The sequence below is a fragment of the Bufo bufo genome, chromosome 6 (assembly GCF_905171765.1).
Source record: "Bufo bufo chromosome 6, aBufBuf1.1, whole genome shotgun sequence".
NCBI lineage: Eukaryota > Metazoa > Chordata > Amphibia > Anura > Bufonidae > Bufo > Bufo bufo.
In genome coordinates this window covers 72,420,004-72,440,364 of record NC_053394.1, presented here as the reverse complement: position 1 = coordinate 72,440,364, position 20,361 = coordinate 72,420,004, and the positions used below count along the sequence as shown (strand labels likewise).

Below are 20,361 nucleotides of genomic sequence, written 5' to 3'. Positions count from 1 at the left end.
TGGTAGATGATATAGCAGAGCTCAAAAGGAAACCGACATGAGGGGAAATTGCAGCAGAAACTGCAAATAGAAATACATCATCAGTTTTAGGAGTTTTCTGCAAGTGAATTGAACCCTTTTCTTTTCTCTGCAGTGTGAAGCTTGCACTTTTTTCTTGACTGGACTTTAACCCGCAGAAGTATGGCCGCCTTAATATCTGAAAACTTGAAGTTCTTTTCTCTGTTCTTCAGGAGCAGAGATGTGATGATATTCAATGGACTGGTTGCGTTGGGAACGGTTGGCAGCCAGGAGTTGTTCTCGGTGGTGGCTTTCCACTGCCCTTGTTCTCCGGAGAGAAACTATATGTATGGACTGGCAGCTATTGGAGTGCCAGTCCTTGTCTTGTTTCTCATTGGCATCATACTAAATAACCACACCTGGAATCTCGTAGCAGAGTGTCGGAAAAGGGCGGTGAAGAACTGTTCAATTCCATCTACTTTCTTGTTATTTGGATCCATAGCAGGGAGGGCAGCAGTAGCCCCTGTGACCTGGACTGTCATTTCACTCCTCCGGGGAGAGGCCTATGTGTGCGCCCGCAGTGAGTTCTTGAACCCGTTAACATTTCCAAATTTCCCTCTGGACAAAGGACGAGAAGACATAGCTAAATTTCCATGCAAGGACACCCCACCTGATCTTATTATCTTTAAAGAAGAAGTTATACGGAGGTTAAAGTATGAATCACAGGTAAGTTTCTACAGTCCTGGAATATGACCCATAAACATGTGATACATAGAGCATATATTACATGTTTGGTATGCTAACATGGTTATAAGGGAAAATAATAGCATTCTGAATACAGAATGCATAGTAAAATAGCGCTGGAGGGGTTAAAAAATAAATAAAAAAGAATTTAACTCACCTTAATTCACTTGCTGGCGCTGCCGGCATCTCGTCTCTCTCCTTCTTTGCTGAACAGGACCTGTGGTGAGCATTCATTCCAGGACCTGTGGTGACAGATCATGTGATGACCGGAGTGACGTCACCACAGGTCATTTTCCTGTAATGAATGCTCACCACAGGTCCTGTTCAGCAAAGGAGACAGAAGGAGATGCCGGCCTCCGCGATCAAGTGGATTAAGGTGAGTTAAATTATTTGAAAAATTTTTTTAACCCCTCCAGCGCTATTTCACTATGCATTCTGTATTCAGAATGCTATTATTTTCCCTTATAAACATGTTATAAGGGAAAATAATAATGATCGGGTCTCCATCCCGATCGTCTCCTAGCAACCGTGCGTGAAAATCGCACCGCATCCGCACTTGCTTGCGGATGCTTGCGATTTTCACGCAACCCCATTCACTTCTATGGGGCCTGCGAAAAACGCAGAATATAGAGCATGCTGCGATTTTCACGCAGCGCTCAAGTGATGCGTGAAAATCACTGCTCATGTGAACAGCCCCATAGAAATGAATGGGTCGGTATTCAGTGCAGGTGCAATGCGTTCAACTCGCGCATCGCATCCGCGCGGAATACTCGCCCGTGTGAAAGGGGCCAAAGGGTAAAACTAATATATGAGAGAGACTCATTACATGCAAAGCGAGATATTTCAAGCCTTTATTTGGTATAATTTGGATGATTATGGCTTACAGCTTATGAAACCCCAAAGTCACAATCTCAGGTTCCCTTTGCTCAGGGGGTATGGATTAATTAGCTGACTAGAGTGTGACACTTTGAGCCTAGAATATTGAACTGTTTCACAATATTCTAATTTTAAGTTGCATTACTGAAATAAATGAACCTTTGCACGATATTCACATTTTTCGAGTTTCACCTGTATGTTAATAGGACACCTGCCGCTGACTCCAGATAAGTACTGTATGTTTCGCCATATAAGACATACCTGCCCATAAGACGGATATCGTTTTTTAGAGGCAAAAAAAAAATGTTTCATTAGACCTCAAATCAGACCCCCAGTCGGACATCAGATCCGACCAGTGGCGGATTATAATAGGGGCTTTCGGGTCGGTAGCCCCGGGCCCGGCATCCCTGGGGGGCCCAACGCCGACCCGAACGCCCACATACTGTGGCAGGGCATGGGAGCCGATCACCACCATAGGCTTCATGCCTAGTAGGTCTGAGGCCTATGCGGTAATGAAATCCCGGCGCAGGTGTGCATGATGACGTCATCACGCTCCTGTGTCGGGAGGGACACAGGACAATGAAGAATGTGCGCCTGCCTCACCATGCCGGACACAGGTAAGTATTAGCTTTTAATTGTTTTTTTTTTTTTTTTTTCTGTGTGTGCCAACTTTGGGGGGGCAGAGGAGGATATGGGGCAGTGTGGTAGCAAATCATTTCAGGGGGGGCAGATTATTAAATGGGGTCAAATCACTTAATGTGGGGCAGTGTGGGGGCAGATTATTACTTGGGGGCAAATTACTTCATTAGGGGCAGTGTGGGGGCAGATTATTACTTGGGGGCAAATTACTTCATTAGGGGCAGTGCGGGGCCAAATTACTTCAGGGGGTGCAGTGTGGGGGCAAATTACTTCATGGGGGTGCAGTGTGGGGGGGAAATTACTATATGGGACAGTGTGTTGGAAATGACTATATGGGGGCAAATTACTTCATAGGGGCAGTGTGGGGCAATTACTATATGGGGGCAGTGTGGGGGCAAATTACTTCATAGGGGCAGTGTGGGGGCAAATTACTTCATAGGGGCAGTGTGGGGGAAATTACTATATGGGGGCAGTGTGGGGGAAATTACTATATGGGGCAGTGTAGGGGAAATTACTATATGGGGCAGTGTGGGGGAAATTACTATATGGGGCAGTGTGGGGGAAATTACTATATGGGGCAGTGTGGGGGAAATTACTATATGGGGCAGTGTGGGGGAAATTACTATATGGGGCAGTGTGGGGGAAATTACTATATGGGGCAGTGTGGGGGGAATTACTATATGGGGCAGTGTGGGGGGAATTACTATATGGGGCAGTGTGGGGAAAATTACTTCATAGGGGCAGTGTGGGGGCAAATTACTTCATAGGGGCAGTGTGGGGGAAATTACTATATGGGGGCAGTGTGGGGGCAAATTACTTCATAGGGGCAGTGTGGGGGCAAATTACTATATGGGGCAGTAGGGGAAATTACTATATGGGGCAGTGTGGGGGAAATTACTATATAGGGCAGTGTGGGGGAAATTACTATATGGGGCAGTGTGGGGGAAATTACTATATAGGGCAGTGTGGGGGCAAATTACTTCATAGGGGCAGTGTGGGGGCAAATTACTTCATAGGGGCAGTGTGGGGGAAATTACTATATGGGGCAAATTACTTCATAGGGGCAGTGTGGGGCAAATTACTTCATGAGGCAGTGTGGGGCAAATTACTTCATGAGGCAGTGTGGGGCAAATTACTTCATGGGGCAGTGTGGGGCAAATTACTTCATGGGGGCAGTGTGGGGCAAATTACTTCATAGGGGGCAGTGTGGGGGCAAATTACTTCATAGGGGGCAGTGTGGGGGCAAATTCCTTCATAGGGGGCAGTGTGGGGGCAAATTACTTCATAGGGGGCAGTGTGGGGGCAAATTACATCATAGGGGGCAGTGTGGGGGCAAATTACTTCATGGGGGCAGTGTGGGGGAAATTACTATATGGGGCAGTGTGGGGGAAATTACTATATGGGGCAGTGTGGGGGAAATTACTATATGGGGCAGTGTGGGGGCAAATTACTTCATAGGGGCAGTGTGGGGGCAAATTACTTCATAGGGGCAGTGTGGGGGAAATTACTATATGGGGGCAGTGTGGGGGCAAATTACTTCATAGGGGCAGTGTGGGGGCAAATTACTATATGGGGCAGTAGGGGAAATTACTATATGGGGCAGTGTGGGGGAAATTACTATATAGGGCAGTGTGGGGGAAATTACTATATGGGGCAGTGTGGGGGAAATTACTTCATAGGGGCAGTGTGGGGGCAAATTACTTCATAGGGGCAGTGTGGGGGCAAATTACTTCATAGGGGCAGTGTGGGGGAAATTACTATATGGGGCAAATTACTTCATAGGGGCAGTGTGGGGCAAATTACTTCATGAGGCAGTGTGGGGCAAATTACTTCATGGGGCAGTGTGGGGCAAATTACTTCATGGGGGCAGTGTGGGGCAAATTACTTCATAGGGGGCAGTGTGGGGGCAAATTACTTCATAGGGGGCAGTGTGGGGGCAAATTACTTCATAGGGGGCAGTGTGGGGGCAAATTACATCATAGGGGGCAGTGTGGGGGCAAATTACTTCATAGGGGGCAGTGTGGGGCAAATTACTTCATAGGGGGCAGTGTGGGGGCAAATTACTTCATAGGGGGCAGTGTGGGGGCAAATTACATCATAGGGGGCAGTGTGGGGGCAAATTACTTCATGGGGGCAGTGTGGGGGAAATTACTATATGGGGTAGTGTGGGGGAAATTACTATATGGGGCAGTGTGGGGGAAATTACTATATGGGGTAGTGTGGGGGAAATTACTATATGGGGCAGTGTGGGGGAAAATTACTTCATTGGGGCAGTGTGGGGGAAATTACTATATGGGACAGTGTGTTGGAAATTACTATATGGGGGCAGTGTGGGGGCAAATTACTATATGGGGCAGTGTGGGGGAAATTACTATATTGGGACATTATTTTTGGGGACACTATACAGGCATTATTACCTGGAGCACAATATAGGGTCTTATTATTACGGGGGGAGGCACTCTAGAGGACATTATACAGTCAGGTCCATAAATATTGGGACATCGACACAATGTTAACATTTTTGGCTCTATACACTACCACAATGGATTTGAAATAAAACAAACAAGATGTGCTTTAACTGCAGACTGTCAGCTTTAATTTGAGGGTATTTACATCCGAATCAGGTGAACGGTGTAGGAATTACAACAGTTTGCATATGTGCCTCCCACTTGTTAAGGAACCAAAAGTAATGGGACAGAATAATAATCATAAATCAAACTTTCACTTTTTAAAGAGAATCTTTTCTATGATATGCTAATGAAGCTCCAAGGTACACAGAGGGGCGTTTTTTTCCTCTCTGGAGCCCAGTGATGCCCCCCCTGCAGTGCCCAGCCCGCCTTAATTTGAATCCCAAGAACGGCTCCTGATCCTCAAATAACCTCCCACAGCCCCGGCAAATGGTTCCGCCCCCTCCCCACGTCATCCTCTACCTTCTAGAAATGCCCCGTCCTTCTTCCTGTCGGCGTCCAGAAATCTCGCGCAGGCGCAGTACCGCCTGCGGCCTGCGCGATCATCATCCCCCTCAGGGCAACAGCGCTCAGATTACATCACTGGGCTCGGCGCATGCCCAGTGAGACTTTTGAGGCTGTTGCCCTCAGGAGCTTGATGATCGCGCAAGCGGTACTGCGCCTGCGCGAGATTTCTGGCCGCCGACAGGAAGAAGGATGGGGCATTTCTAGAAGGTAGAGGATGATGTGGGGAGGGGGCGGAACCGTTTGCCGGGCCTGTGGGAGGTTATTTCAGGATCAGGAGGCGTTCTTGGGATTCAAATTAAGGCGGGCTGGGCACTGCAGGGGGGCATCATTGGGCATCAGAGAGGAGAAAAACGCCCCTCTGGGCACCTTGGAGCTTCATTAGCATATCATAAAAAGGGCTTTTTTATCAAAATGAAATACAGTAAGAAGACTGCAGGAAATAAGGTACTTTAGTGAACATGGCGATGGTGATAGCTTAAAATGGTAAAAGCAGGTGACAGATTCCCTTTAATACTTGGTTGCAAATCCTTTGCAGTCAATTACAGCCTGAAGTCTGGAACGCATAGACATCACCAGACGCTGGGTTTCATCCCTGGTGATGCTCTGCCAGGCCTCTACTGCAACTGTCTTCAGTTCCTGCTTGTTCTTGGGGCATTTTCCCTTCAGTTTTGTCTTCAGCAAGTGAAATGCATGCTCAATCGGATTCAGGTCCGGTGATTGACTTGGCCATTCCATAACATTCCACTTCTTTCCCTTAAAAAACGCTTTGGTTGCTTTTGCAGTATGCTTTGGGTCATTGTCCATCTGCACTGTGAAGCGCCGTACAATGAGTTCTGAAGCATTTGGCTGGATATGAGCAGATAATATTGCCAGAAACACTTTAGAATTCATCCTGCTGCTTTTGTCAGAAGTCACATAATCAATAAATACAAGAGAACCAGTTCCATTGGCAGCCATACATGCTTACACCATGACACTACCACCACCATGCATCACTGATGAGTTGGTATGCTTAGGATCATAACTAAGCAGTTCCTTTCCTTCTCCATACTCTTCTCTTCCCATCACTCTGGTACAAGTTGATCTTGGTCTCATCTGTCCATAGGATGTTGTTTCAGAACTGTGAAGGCTTTTTTAGATGTCGTTTGGCAAACTCTAATCTGGCCTTACTGTTTTTGAGGCTCACCAATGGTTTACATCTTGTGGTGAACCCTCTGTATTCCCTCTGGTGAAGTCTTCTCTTGATTGTTGACTTTGACACACATACACCTACCTCCTGGAGAGTGTTCTTGATCTGGCCAACTGTTGTGAAGGGTGTTTTCTTCACCAGGGAAATAATTCTTTGGTCATCCACCACGGTTGTTTTCTGTGGTCTTCCTGGTCTTTTGGTGTTGCTGAGCTCAACGGTGCGTTCCTTCTTTTTAAGAATGTTCCAAACTGTTGTTTTGGCCACGCCTAATGTTTTTGCTATCTCTCTGATGGGTTTGTTTTGTTTTTTTCAGCCTAATGATGGCTTTCTTCACTGATAGTGACAGCTCTTTGGATCTCATCTTAAAGGGACTCTGTCACCACTTTCTAACCCCCCCTTTTAAAAGTATTGTTCTCTCCATTATGCCCTTGTGATTACAAAGGTGTTGTTATAACATAAATTCGCCGTCTCGTTTTGATAAAAATACCTTTTATCTAACCTGTCAATCTTGTGGATAAGGTGCCCAGGGCGTTTCTGAAGGTCTGAAGCTGCCGCCCGCCGCCGCCGCCGTTGGTGCCCAGCTCCTCCCCTGATCCTTTCAGCGCCGCCTGAATGTAAAGAAATCCGCCTCCGGCTCTCGCTCAGTGCCCCCTCCTCCTTTTCAAAGATCCCGCGCGTGCGCACAGGCCTGTGCCTGATGCGCCCGTGCGGACATTTAGAATCAGCCTCATTGAGCGAGCACTGCAGCCAGCCACTCAGAGCCTGCCAAGCGCTGTATGGAGCCGCAGGCTCTTAGTGGCTGGCTGCAGTGCTCGTCTTATGAGGAGGTTGAGCGAAGTGCGCGCATGCGCACTTCGCTCAATGAGGCTGATTCTAAATGTCCGCACGGGCGCATCAGGCACAGGCCTGTGTGCACGCGCGGGATCTTTGAATAGGAGGAGGGGGCACTGAGCGAGAACCGGAGGTGGATTTCTTTACATTCAGGCGGCGCTGAAAGGATCAGGGGAGGAGCTAGGCACCAACGGCGGCGGCTTCAGACCTTCAGAAACGCCCTGGGCACCTTATCCACAAGATTGACAGGTTAGATAAAAGGTATTTTTATCAAAACGAGACGGCGAATTTATGCTATAACAACACCTTTGCAATCACAAGGGCGCCATGGAGAGAACAATACTTTTAAAAGGGGGGGTTAGAAAGTGGTGACAGAGTCCTTTTAAGAGTTGACCGCAACAGATTCCAAATGCAAATAGCACACTTGAAATTAACTCTGGACCTTTTATCTGCTCATTGTAATTGGGATAATGAGGGAATAACACACACCTGGCCATGGAACAGCTGAGAAGCCAATTGTCCCATTACTTTTGGTCCCTTAACAAGTGGGAGGCACATATGCAAACTATTGTAATTCCTACACCGTTCACCTGATTTGGATGTAAATACCCTCAAATTTAAGCTGACAGTCTGCAGTTAAAGCACATCTTGTTAGTTTCATTTTAAATCCATTGTGGTGGTGTATAGAGCCAAAAATGTTAGAATTGTGTCGATGTCCCAAATTTTTTTAGACCTGACTGTAACTGCTGTAGACAGGGACCTTTGGGATAATTTATCAAACTGGTGTAAAGTAGAACTGGTTAAGTAGCCCATAGCAACCAATCAGATCCCACCTTTCATTTTTGACAGCTTCTTTGGAAAATGAAAGTTGGAATCTGATTGGTTGCTATGGGCAACTAAGCCAGTTCTACTTTACACCAGTTTGATAAATGACCCCTATCATGAGAAATCTAACGTGTCTGTGTAACAAACTCTGCAGAGACGAGATGCGGCTGAAATAATTTGTCATGGTGGTCTGGGTCAAACGGAGGAGAAGAGGAAAGAGAAGGTCTACATGACAGGAGTTGTCACTGGAAGTAAGAAGTATGTGGTGCTGTATTCTCCTATATGTAGAGCGGGCTAAGATTAAAATTTGTAGATGTCACCTGCAGTCCTATGTAACAGCCCAGATAAAAGTGCTAACTTTCTGTGTGCAGATAATGTAGTAGATGTTTCCTGCAGTCCTATGTAACACCCCACATAACACAATAGTTCACTGTGTTATGTGGGGTGTTACATAGGACTGCAGGTAACATCTATGACATCTGTACACAGAGAGTTAGGAGATTGGTGGGGGTCCGACTCCTGGCACCCCCGCCAATCAGCTGTTTGAGGAGAGCGCGATGTCCCAGTGAGCGCCGCAGCCTCTTTGCTCCTTACCAAGCACAGCACTGTGCTTAGTATTGCAGCTCAGCCCCAATCACTCAGATGGGATTGAGCTGCACCTAGACCATGTGAACGATGAATATGATGTCATATGGCCTAGGAAGAGACTTTGGCGCTCACGAAGCACCGCAGCCTCTTCATACAGAAAAAAATTAAACTTAAAAGGCCTCATGCACACGACCGTTGTGTGCATCCGTGGCCATTGTTCCTTTTTCCGTGATTTTCTGCGGACCCATTGACTTTCAATGGGTCCGTTGAAAACTCGGAAAATGCACCGTTGTTCATCCGCGGCCGTGATCCGTGTTTCCTGTCCGTCAAAAAAATATGACCTGTCCTATTTTTTTGACGGACAACGGTTCACGGACCCATTCAAGTCAATGGGTCCGTGAAAAAACACGGATGCACACAAGATTGGCTAAGTAGGCTACTTTCACACAGACGGATCGCAGATCCGTCTGCATAAAAGCTTTTTCAGAGCTGAGTTTTCACTTCGTGAAAACTCAAATCCGACAGTATATTCTAACACAGAGGCGTTCCCATGGTGATGGGGACGCTTCAAGTTAGACTATACTAAGAACTTTGTACATGACTGCCCCCTGCTGCCTGGCAGCACCCGATCTCTTACAGGGGTTAATTGCCCCCTGCTGCCTGCCGCACCTGAGGGGTTAATTGTGCGTATCATAGCCCCCTGTAAGAGATCAGGTGCTGCCAGGCAGGAGGGGGCAGACCCCCCTCCCCTGTATTTAACTCATTGGTGGCCAGTGCGGCCCCTCTCCCTCCCTCCCCAGTATTATATTCATTGGTGGCTAGTGCGGCCTACCCACCTAATTAAAATCACCTTCCCCCATCATTGGTGGCCAGTGCGGCCTCCCCTCTTTCCCCCCCTTATTAAAATCACCTTCCCCCATCATTAAAATCACCCCCCCATCATTGGTGGCCAGTGCGGCCTCCCCTCTCCCCCCCCTAATTAAAATCACCTTCCCCCATCATTGGTGGCGGCATTATACTTACCTGCGATGTCTGTGACCGGCCGGGCGCTCCTCCTACTGGTAAGTGACAGGTCTGTGCTATAGGCAATGCGCCGCACAGACCTTTCACTTACCAGTAGGAGGAGCGCCCGGCCGGTCACAGACAGCGAAGGTAAGTATAATGCTTCTAAAATTGCTAAGTATACTGCAGTAGCGTCCTGGTTGCCATGGTCACCGATCGGAGCCCCAGCGATTAAACTGGGACTCCGATTGGAACTCTCCGCTGCCACCAATGATGGGGGAAGGTGATTTTAATTAGGGGGGGAGAAGGGAGGCCGCACTGGCCACCAATGATGGGGGGGGGGGGATTTTAATTAGGGGGGGGGGGGGGGGGGGGGGCCGCACTGGCCACCAATGATGGGGGAAGGTGATTTTAATTAGGGGGGGGGGGGAGAGGGGAGGCCGCACTGGCCACCAATGATGGGGGAAGGTGATTTTAATTAGGGGGGAGGGAAACCAAGACATGATTGTTCAAAATTAGGGAGCCTTTTGGGATTTTATGCTGCCAGCGGTTCCACCACCATTAGGCTTCTAATGGGTTTAGGGTTGCAGCTATCGATTAGTTGTTGATAATTTCGTCGATTTTAATCGGGAAAAAACACCAAAATGACGAAAAATGGGATTTATATGATTTTACTTGAAATATTATGTTCAAAGGCCATATTAAAACAAATTGTGGATGGCACTGTTATGGAGGATCTGTGGATGACACTGTTATGGGGGATCTGTGGATGACACTGTTATGGGGGATCTGTGGATGACACTGTTATGGGGGATCTGTGGATGACACTGTTATGGGGGGGGAATCTGTGGATGACACTGTTATGGGGGGGGATCTGTGGATGACACTGTTATGGGGGGATCTGTGGATGACACTGTTATGAGGGGGATCTGTGGATGGCACTGTTATGGGGGGATCTGTGAATGGCACTATTATGGGGGATCTGTGGATGGCACTGTTATGGGGGATCTGTGGATGGCACTGTTATGGAGGATCTGTGGATGACACTGTTATGGGGGGGGATCTGTGGATGACACTGTTATGGGGGGGGGATCTGTGGATGACACTGTTATGGGGGGGGATCTGTGGATGACACTGTTATGGGGGGGATCTGTGGATGACACTGTTATGGGGGGATCTGTGGATGACACTGTTATGAGGGGGATCTGTGGATGGCACTGTTATGGGGGGGATCTGTGAATGGCACTATTATGGGGGATCTGTGGATGGCACTGTTATGGGGGATCTGTGGATGGCACTGTTATGGAGGATCTGTGGATGACACTGTTATGGGGGATCTGTGGATGACACTGTTATGGGGGGGATCTGTGGATGACACTGTTATGGGGGGATCTGTGGATGACACTGTTATGAGGGGGATCTGTGGATGGCACTGTTATGGGGGGATCTGTGAATGGCACTATTATGGGGGATCTGTGGATGGCACTGTTATGGGGGATCTGTGGATGGCACTGTTATGGGGATCTGTGGATGACACTGTTATATGGGGGATCTGTGGATGACACTGTTATGGGAGGGGGATCTGTGGATGACACTGTTATGGGAGGGGGATCTGTGGATGACACTGTTATGGGAGGGGGATCTGTGGATGACACTGTTATGGGAGGGGGATCTGTGGATGACACTGTTATGGGAGGGGGATCTGTGGATGACACTGTTATGGGAGGGGGATCTGTGGATGGCACTGTTATGGGAGGGGGATCTGTGGATGGCACTGTTATGGGAGGGGGATCTGTGGATGGCACTGTTATGGGAGGGGGATCTGTGGATGGCACTGTTATGGGAGGGGGATCTGTGGATGGCACTGTTATGGGAGGGGGATCTGTGGATGGCACTGTTATGGGAGGGGGATCTGTGGATGGCACTGTTATGGGGAGGGGGATCTGTGGATGGCACTGTTATGGGGAGGGGGATCTGTGGATGGCACTGTTATGGGAGGGGGATCTGTGGATGGCACTGTTATGGGGAGGGGGATCTGTGGATGGCACTGTTATGGGGAGGGGGATCTGTGGATCCCCCCTCCCCATAGCAGTGCCATCCACAGATCCCCCTCCCATAACAGCCCCAGCCCCGCCGCTCACAGCAGTAGAGTATTCCATAACCGGCAGTAACTTTAACTTTAAATCAGGCAGCGCATCTTTATTACCTTACAATGAAGCTCCAGTTACAGGCAGAGCGGGCGGCGGCGTAACGTGACGCGCGTGCTCCGCCTACTTTATGAATAAAGCAGGCTGAGCAGGCGCGTCACGTGAGTAAGTGACGTTATGCCGCCACCCGCTCTGCCTGTTACTGGAGCTTCATTATAAGGTAATAAAGATGCGCTGATTTAAAGTTAAAGTAAAAGTTACTGCCAGTTAAGGACCCCAGGCATAGTGCCTGACCGCCCGCTCCCACCCGCATAGCAACGAATCGGCCGATTATTCGATAATGGGACTTGTCGACAACAAATCCTGTTATCTAATATTATCGATAACTTTGATTAATCATTGCAGCCCTAAATGGGTTCCCTTTACACTGACTTGAGCACTCAATATCTATCTTAGCCACAATCTATGCCTCACGGATACATTGCCTCTGAGCAGTTTTTCATTGTGCATGCACCATCATGTTATCAAAGGGACTTTTTTTTTTATAGCAAATGACTGCCCTTGGGCTCCATCATGTGTCTCCCGTGACCTATCGTATATGCCAGCCGCATACTTGGATCAGCGTTGAAGAGGAAGAAATGCTGTTCTATTTTTGTCCACACTATGGCATGTTTCTTAGTGTCCGCACACTTAGGCCTCATGCACGCCATCATATCCTTCATCAGTGTGCCCTCCATTCTTTCACAGATCCACATGTCCAATTTGAGAAACTCCCTGCAGCTGCTATTCTTGTCCATTTTTGTGGATGAGAGCACCCCTATCTATTAATGGGAGCGAGAAAAAACTGGAATGCCCACAAACCCATCAAGGATCCTTCTTTTGTGGATGGAAAATCAGATACAGCCTAGTGCATAATACAGAGCAGATACAATATAGAACAGTCTTATAGCAGTGACAAATATTGTCCGTGACACAGAGTATTAAAAACACAAGTTCTGCAAATGCAATTTGGGTTGAGAATCTAAAGGTTAAAGGGGCGGTCTCACTTCAGCTAATAGCATTTATCATGTAGAGAAAGTTAATACAAGGAACTTACTAATGTATTGTGATTGTCTATGTTGCCTCCTTTGCTGGCTGGATTAATTTTTCCTTCACATTATACACTGCTCGTTTCCAGGGGTTACCACCACCCTGCGGTCCAGCAGTGGTGGTCGTGCTTGCACACTAAAATGGTCCCTCAAGTTAGAATATGAATTGGTTCCAGGACGACCATTGTATGTTGAAACCATTGTTAACTTGAGTGAACAGTTCTAAAGCCCCAAAATGTGATCAGTTATTGTGAGCCAAAACCAGTTGTGGGTCAAAAACACAGAACAGGGGCAAATCAAATAATTACAACTGATCTGTGAGTAGGTGTCGCTACTGGTTTGGGCTCACAATAACTGATCGAAATAACAGAAGTGTGAACACAGCCTTATTCTAACAGCGGCTGCTGTGCACCGCTGTTCCCCTGCATACCACCACAGTCCCAGTCGCTGTGTTTAGCGGTGATCTACTGCCAGTGCTTCCCATTCACCGCTGCAGTCCAGGGCTCTGTCCGTGTAGGTACTGTTGTTCTGGGATCCGCTCCAGTTTCCTTTCAGCCTTGCCCACAGCATGCTTGTTGCTTGTTCCCTGCAGCACTTCCTTAAGGCCCCTTTCACACGGGCTTTGCCGGAAAATGTGCGGGTGCGTTGCGGGAACACGTGCAATTTTTCCGCGCGAGTGCAAAACATTGTAATGTTGCACTCGCGTGAGAAAAATCGTGCGTGTTTGGTACCCAAACCCGAACTTCTTCACAGAAGTTCAGGCTTGGGATCGGTGTTCTGTAGATTGTACTATTTTCCCTTATAACATGGTTATAAGGGAAAATAATAGCATTCTGAATACAGAATGCATAGTAAAATAGCGCAGGAGGGGTTAAAAAAAAAATAATAATAATTTAACTCACCTTAGTCCACTTGATCGCGCTGCCCAGCTTCTCGTCTGTCTCCTTTGTTGAACAGGACCTGTGGTGAGCATTCATTACAGGAACTGGACCTGTGGTGACGTCACTCCGGTCATCACATGATCCATCACATGATCCATCACCATGGTAAAAGATCATGTGATGGATCATGTGATGACCGGAGTGACGTCACCACAGGTCCAGTTCCTGTAATGAATGCTCACCACAGGTCCTGTTCAACAAAGGAGACAGACGAGAAGCCGGGCAGCGTGATCAAGTGGACTAAGATGAATTAAAAAAATTTAACCCCTCCTGCGCTATTTTACTATGCATTCTGGATTCAGAATGCTATTATTTTCCCTTTTAACCATGTTATAAGGGATAATAATAATGATCGGCGTCTCCATCCTGATCGTCTCCTAGCAACCGTGCGTGAAAATCGCACCGCATCCGCACTTGTTTGCGGATGCTTGCGATTTTCACGCAACCCCATTCACTTCTATGGGGCCTGCGTTGCGTGAAAAACGCACAAAGAGGAGCATGCTGCAATTTTCATGCAACGCACAAGTGATGCGTGAAAATCACCGCTCATGTGCACAGCCCCATAGAAATGAATGGGTCGGTATTCAGTGCGGGTGCAATGCGTTCAACTCGCGCATCGCATCTGCGCGGAATACTCGCCCGTGTGAAAGGGGCCTAAGGGTCGGCGCGCGTCACTTCCTGTGCTTTATGGGTTAGATCATGTGACCTCACTGACCAATCCTAGCCCTCCTGCACATATATAAGTGGCTCAGCCTTCTTCCCAGATGCCTTAGTGTCAAGGTCCTTGTAGGTTGCTGTTATCTCTGTTTGTGTACCTGACTCGTGCTTGTGTTTCTGGACTCTGCTACCTGTTTGATGCCTGCTTGACTCTCGTGTTGCCGACCCGGATTGCCTGACCTGTACCTGTGCCACCTGCCCCGACCTATTGCTTGTTTGACTTCGCCTCTGTCTCATCCTTCGGTCCTGGTTACGACTCGGCCTGCTGACTACGTCTGTACCTCTGGTACCGCCTGGACCAGCTGCCTCGTGTGCCAATCCTCCTCAAGAGATAGCGACCTTGTGTTCCCCTTGGGAAAGTCTATCCCCACCATCAGGGGTACTGTGAAGATTGAGGGGTTCACCTAGACAACGCCCTTAGAGGAGGTAGGACACTTGGCACAGTGGGTTCACACCCGCTGGTTCGTGACACTTATACAGCTATTTTACTAGAAGTGGCCTTGAATGGTTGGATCTGAGACATTGTATGCTGAGTCCAGTTTCAACTTACGATGGGTTTGAAAAAAACATTGTATGGGGGAGGGACCCAGACAGGTGACTTCCCTCCATAATGTTCATGTGTACTAATGTGAGATATCACCAGGGGTTGTCTTCATGAGACTACCCCTTTAACTTGTATGGAAATCTGCCTCTGTATGCATTTTTTTTCTGCCGTCACCTTAAATTTTCAAGTTAAAAGACTTGGTCTTAGTTTCCTTGGGCTCCCTAGAAACTAAAGAATACAGTATTATTTTCTGCTGCTATTCCTCAAGCTCAAAAGCTGATAACCATAAAGAAACAAAAGGCATTCTGTTAGGTGACTGACCTCACATGTTATTTTCTCCCCCCCCCTCTCTAGTTTCTCGGCTGGATTCTGATTGCTGTGGTTGCTTCAATGATATTCCTTCTAAAGTGCTTGCACCATTGCTGTTCTCCTTTAAGTTATCACCAGGAAGCATATTGGAGCCAGTACCGCAACTGTGAGAAAGAGCTCTTCAACCGCACTGCCGAAGTCCACGCCAAGGTTCTAGCGGCCAGTAACGTCAAGCAATTTTTTGGCTTTGTGGCTTTGAATACAGAAGAGAAGGAAATGGTTAGGGAGTATCCGGTGGATGAGGCTCAGCCAAGTCCTCAGTGGAATGAAATCACAGGGCTGTACCTGTATCGGGAAAACAAAGGCTTCCCCTTGTACAGCCGTCTTCACAAATGGGCTAAAAAGTTAATCGGGAATGGCACAGATAATGTCAAAGAAACTGCACTGCTTGCAATGTGAGATGGTGATTATTTGACGTAGCATTAAGAGGAAGTCCACTGGCTCGCAAGATACATTAAAGGGAACCTGTCATCAACTTTATGCTGCCCATACTAACGGCAGTATAAAGTAGAGACAGGTGAGTTGATTTCAGCGATCTGTCATTTATAAGTAAAAAGTGGTTGCTGAGAACCAACATCACAATCATTGCAGACTGGGCCTGGAAAAGAGTCCCGGCCACCTGAGAAGAGTCCTGGTCATTCATGAATTCCTGCTCTCCTGCCCACCTGCTGATGACTGACAGTCTTCTACCTAGTTTTCTCCCTTTCTCTCTAGAAGAGAACTGCCAATCATCAGCGGATGGGTGAGAGAGCAGGAGATTATAATAACCAGGACTCTTCTCAGGTAGATTTGACTCTTTTCAAGGCTTATGCTGCAATGATTATGATGCTGGTTCTCGGCAACCACTTACTTTTTAGCTCAGGAGTGACACACCGCTGAAATCAGCATTTCTGTCACTATTTTATGGTGCCCTCAGTGAGATCAGCATAAAGCTGATGACAGGTTCCCTTTAAGACGTCAGAAAGCACAAGTACTATAGATAATCGAACTTAAAGGTACTAAAACAACTCTTTTAATCAGCAAACTGCAAAAAAGCTGAACTCGAAAAGGTCTATACAAGGGGTCAGGTTATTGACTGTGTAGAGTCCTATGCCCAAATGCCATATGTGGACAGGGATTTGGTTTTATGCACAAGGTGGTATATGCTACTATGGACCATGAGTCAGGGAGGAATTTGTTATAGGTCATGTGTCCATTCATTTGTATGTAACCACTTTTTTTAATCTGCTGCCATTTTTTTTTACATTCTGTACTGCCATTCAATTTCAAAGCATAAGTACTGTAGGTGCCTTGTTTAGACAACCCTGATTGGGGGGGGGGGGGGAGGATTGGGGGCTGCTAGGACTCTGTTTTAGAGGACTGCTGGCTTCCATTTAAAACTTTGAACACCCATTGGGTCTGGCACATGAACCTTTATACATTTCAAGTATCATAAATCCTCTGGTAAACTGACATTAGAATTCTGTCCGTACACCAAAAATATGTCCATGTGTCCTAATTTTGTCTGTGCACCAAAAAACTGTCTAGTCTATGTTTACACCACCTATATGTTGGCCTAGCTTTAGTACAACAATGAGCCACAATTTTGGTGCATTTTGTTTGGCTCATGGAGGTACATTTAGGACACCCCTGCCCCCTTCCCCTCATCCACAACCTCATGTCGGGTAAGGTGTAAAAAGAGTTGAAATATGTGTAAAACATTTGGTAAATGTGGCGCAGTGCATGCACACCAGTTTAATTGGTGCAAAATGCGCCAAAAAGTGGATTGTGTTTTTTTTAATAAAAAATCTGCCCCGCTGAACGGTTCTACAGTTTTGAAAAATAACGGGTGGGTTCACGTCACTTTTTTTCCCATCCTTTTAACGTAGGCAAAAAACATATAGGTTAAATGGATGCCTCACAGTGGCATCCATTGACCATAGAATTACATTGTAAAAAAAAGTATATATTTTTATGGAATGTGCAGGATACAAGAATGTGGTGGGCTGTGTTTTTGAAATTATCTTTTTTTTTTTTTTTGTAACATAGGCATAAACCGTGAAGTGAACCCACCCCTAAGGGCTCTTTCACACAAGCGGATCCCGTGCGTGAAAGAATGCCAAACCCCGCTCCGGACAGCAGAGTCAATCATGTTAATGCTCCGTGCCTCTCTGTGATCTTTTTAGTACAAAATCACAGTGAGATAAAGTTGTCACCGTGATTTTGTAGTAAAAAGATCACAGAGAGGCACGGAGCATTATCAATCATGTTAATTTTCCGTGTCTCTACTGTCCGGAGCGGGGTTTGGCATTCTTTCACGCAGCGGATTACCCGCACTGCATCTGCTCGTGTGAAAGAGCCCTAAAGCTGTTTTAGTTTTATTGCATTTTTAGCATGATTGTTGTGATTGCTGTTGCCTTGAACCTTGAATATCATTATAATTCATAATTCTTTAACAGATGGATTTGCAACTGGGGCTGCATTCTTGTCATTGATGAATATTTCAGCACCGTATAGTATGTATTGCCTTCTCTTGAATGTACATTTCTGTATAAGACTCAGGAACTGTTTTTATTGGGACATGTCTCTTTTAATAATTAAATATTACCTATTTTCACAAATCTCTTGTTTCTTTGGTTATGTATTTTAATTCACACAGAAACTGTTCATATGTTGTTCAGATTTATTGCTTTATAGCAGCTCAGATGTTACGTTTGGTATCTGCATTGCTTGGCTTCTAGAGAAAACTCTTAGAAAATGCATTAGCTGCACAATGGAGGCAGGTTCATTAAGTAAAGAAAATGTGTGCCACTTCCACAGTCGTAAACCACACAAGGATCTTAAACAGGTTTTCTAGTTTGCATCACCATTCTTTGAAAATAATCACGTGTGAAGGTAGCTGTAATTTTGTAATGTATTTCTTTTACCTTTATTGCTCCTATCTTCTGTGCCGGGCTGTGGTCACATGACCATGTCCATGCAGCTCTTTCTTATTTCCTGTGTGTCCATGGGCGGGGCGATGATAGGAGAGTGCCTATATAACAAGCTGGGCGTTGTTAGGGGCGGTGCTGGAGCTGTGGCAGAGAAAGAAGTGCATCATGGGTTTGGTTGGATACCACAACAGGAAACAATCCAGGGTGATTGATTTAAGTGGTGAAAACGGGTCAGGAAAAACTGGAAAAAAAATATTTCTCACAGATCAACTACAAACTGCAAGGATATATTGTTCTCAAGGGAAGCAAAATTGCCTTCCAAGTCCTCGTGCCTTAGGCTGTTGCACTAGTACTGATAAGATATCACCTGATGTCACCATATAGCATCATACAGAGCCTTTATACAACAGATTTACACAACTATTTGCGCCATTTTCCGCTATATGGCCAGAAATCTATAGGAATTTTTCTAATGCATGCAAACAGGATTGTAAAACATATCTTATACATATGCATGGGATGCTGACCTAGGTGTGGATTCCAGGCTGCGTATACCCTAAAACATGATCCTAAGACTGCAGTGAGCAGGAAAAAGCTGGCCATATACAAAAAATACATCCTCCTATACATCTGCTTTGCAGTGAATGTGGAAAAGGGAGAGAGCTGCTTCCAGATGCTCTGGCTTATCTCCCTGCTAAGAAAAGGATGGAGTAAAATTTTCTGGTGTGTGAATTTTTCTCCATAGGCGTTCGGCACTTCTGGAGCAATGCTGGATAAAGCGAATTTGTGGTGTAAGCCAGTGCTGCTTTGGTCTGTGTTTGGAGGTTCTGAGGGTAGGGGGCTTCGTCCAGGGTGATTCTGGGATGGACTCAGATTTGTGAGAGTGAAGGAGAGGACGTTGTGGTCAGAGAGAGGTGAATTATTAAAGTTGGAAATTAAACAAAGCCGGAACAAGACCAGGTGTGTTACTGTCTTTGTGTCTGAGAGTTAGAAAGTTGTGAAAGGCCAAGAGAGGAGGTTAGAGATACTAGCTGGGAGGAAGATGGGGCTATTTATGGGGATATTTAAGTCTCCCAAGATAAGGGTTGGTAACTCGGATGACAGGAAGCGTGGCAGCCAGGCAGCAAAGTGATCCAGCACTGTATACAGCCATTACTCTGAGGGAGAGGGAATGGAGGAGCCAGAGGGTCTGGACATCAAAAGAAGGGAATAAGAGTGATGGAACAGGGGGATGACTGGAAAGTGCATTGTGGGAACAGGAGTATGCAGACTATGCCACCATGTCTGTTCTCAGGTCTGGGGGTATGGGAGAAGTGTAGACCGCCGTAGGAAAGAGCAGCAGGAAAAGCGGTGTCAGATTCCTGAATCCAGATTTCAGTGAGGGCCAGCAGGTTGAGAGTACGAAAGAAGTTATGAATGTAGGGGTGCTTGTTGCACACAGACTGTGGTTTCCAGAGATCACAATTAAAAGAGGGAAGAGAAGGTGCACAACAAAGGTTAATAAGGTAGAAGGCGTACAACGAGTTCACTAGGTAGAAGGCGGATAACAAATGTTAATTAGGTACTAGCCTGCCAAATCCTTATCTTCCCCAACATTATTTACTGAGGAAGAGTCAAGAGCCACCATACACTCATTAGATGGTCAGCTTAAATCATCAGGATTGGCTGATAGACATCTAAAATATATGGCCAGCTTTAGTTAAAGGGGACCTTTATGGGAAGGCAAGGTGCAGGGTTTAAAAAACAAAACAAAAAAAAAGCCTCTCCTGTCACTGGTACTCTGGTTCTTCTCCTCCGCTTTCAGTCTCCACAGTACTGGAAATGCAAAATGCCAGCTACATGGACATCACCCTGTTCAACCAATAAGTGGCCTCAGCGATGGTCACATTTCACCACTTGTAGCAGTGATGTATAGGCAGTGCATCACACTACTGGTCCAGCACGGACTGAAAGTGGAGATGAAGAGAGCTCAGTGCA

At 46.6% G+C, this 20,361-nt stretch overlaps 1 protein-coding gene across 2 annotated transcripts in view; it reads left to right on the top strand.

The window, feature by feature from the left end:
- Positions 1-19,368, top strand: part of CALHM2 (calcium homeostasis modulator family member 2) — a 31,253-nt gene extending 11,885 nt beyond the window's left edge. The window contains exons 2-4 of one of the 2 annotated variants that reach the window (XR_005779831.1): positions 134-723; positions 15,458-15,989; positions 19,130-19,368. Coding sequence is in view for 1 of the 2 variants with exons in the window: in XM_040437152.1 (XP_040293086.1) it covers positions 181-723; positions 15,458-15,871 (957 nt within the window). In the remaining variant the exon portion in view is untranslated. Of the gene's footprint in view, positions 1-133; positions 724-15,457; positions 16,047-19,129 lie in introns of those variants that run through there. The other variant, XM_040437152.1, reaches the window with a different exon arrangement.
- The last annotated feature ends 993 nt before the right edge of the window (positions 19,369-20,361 follow it).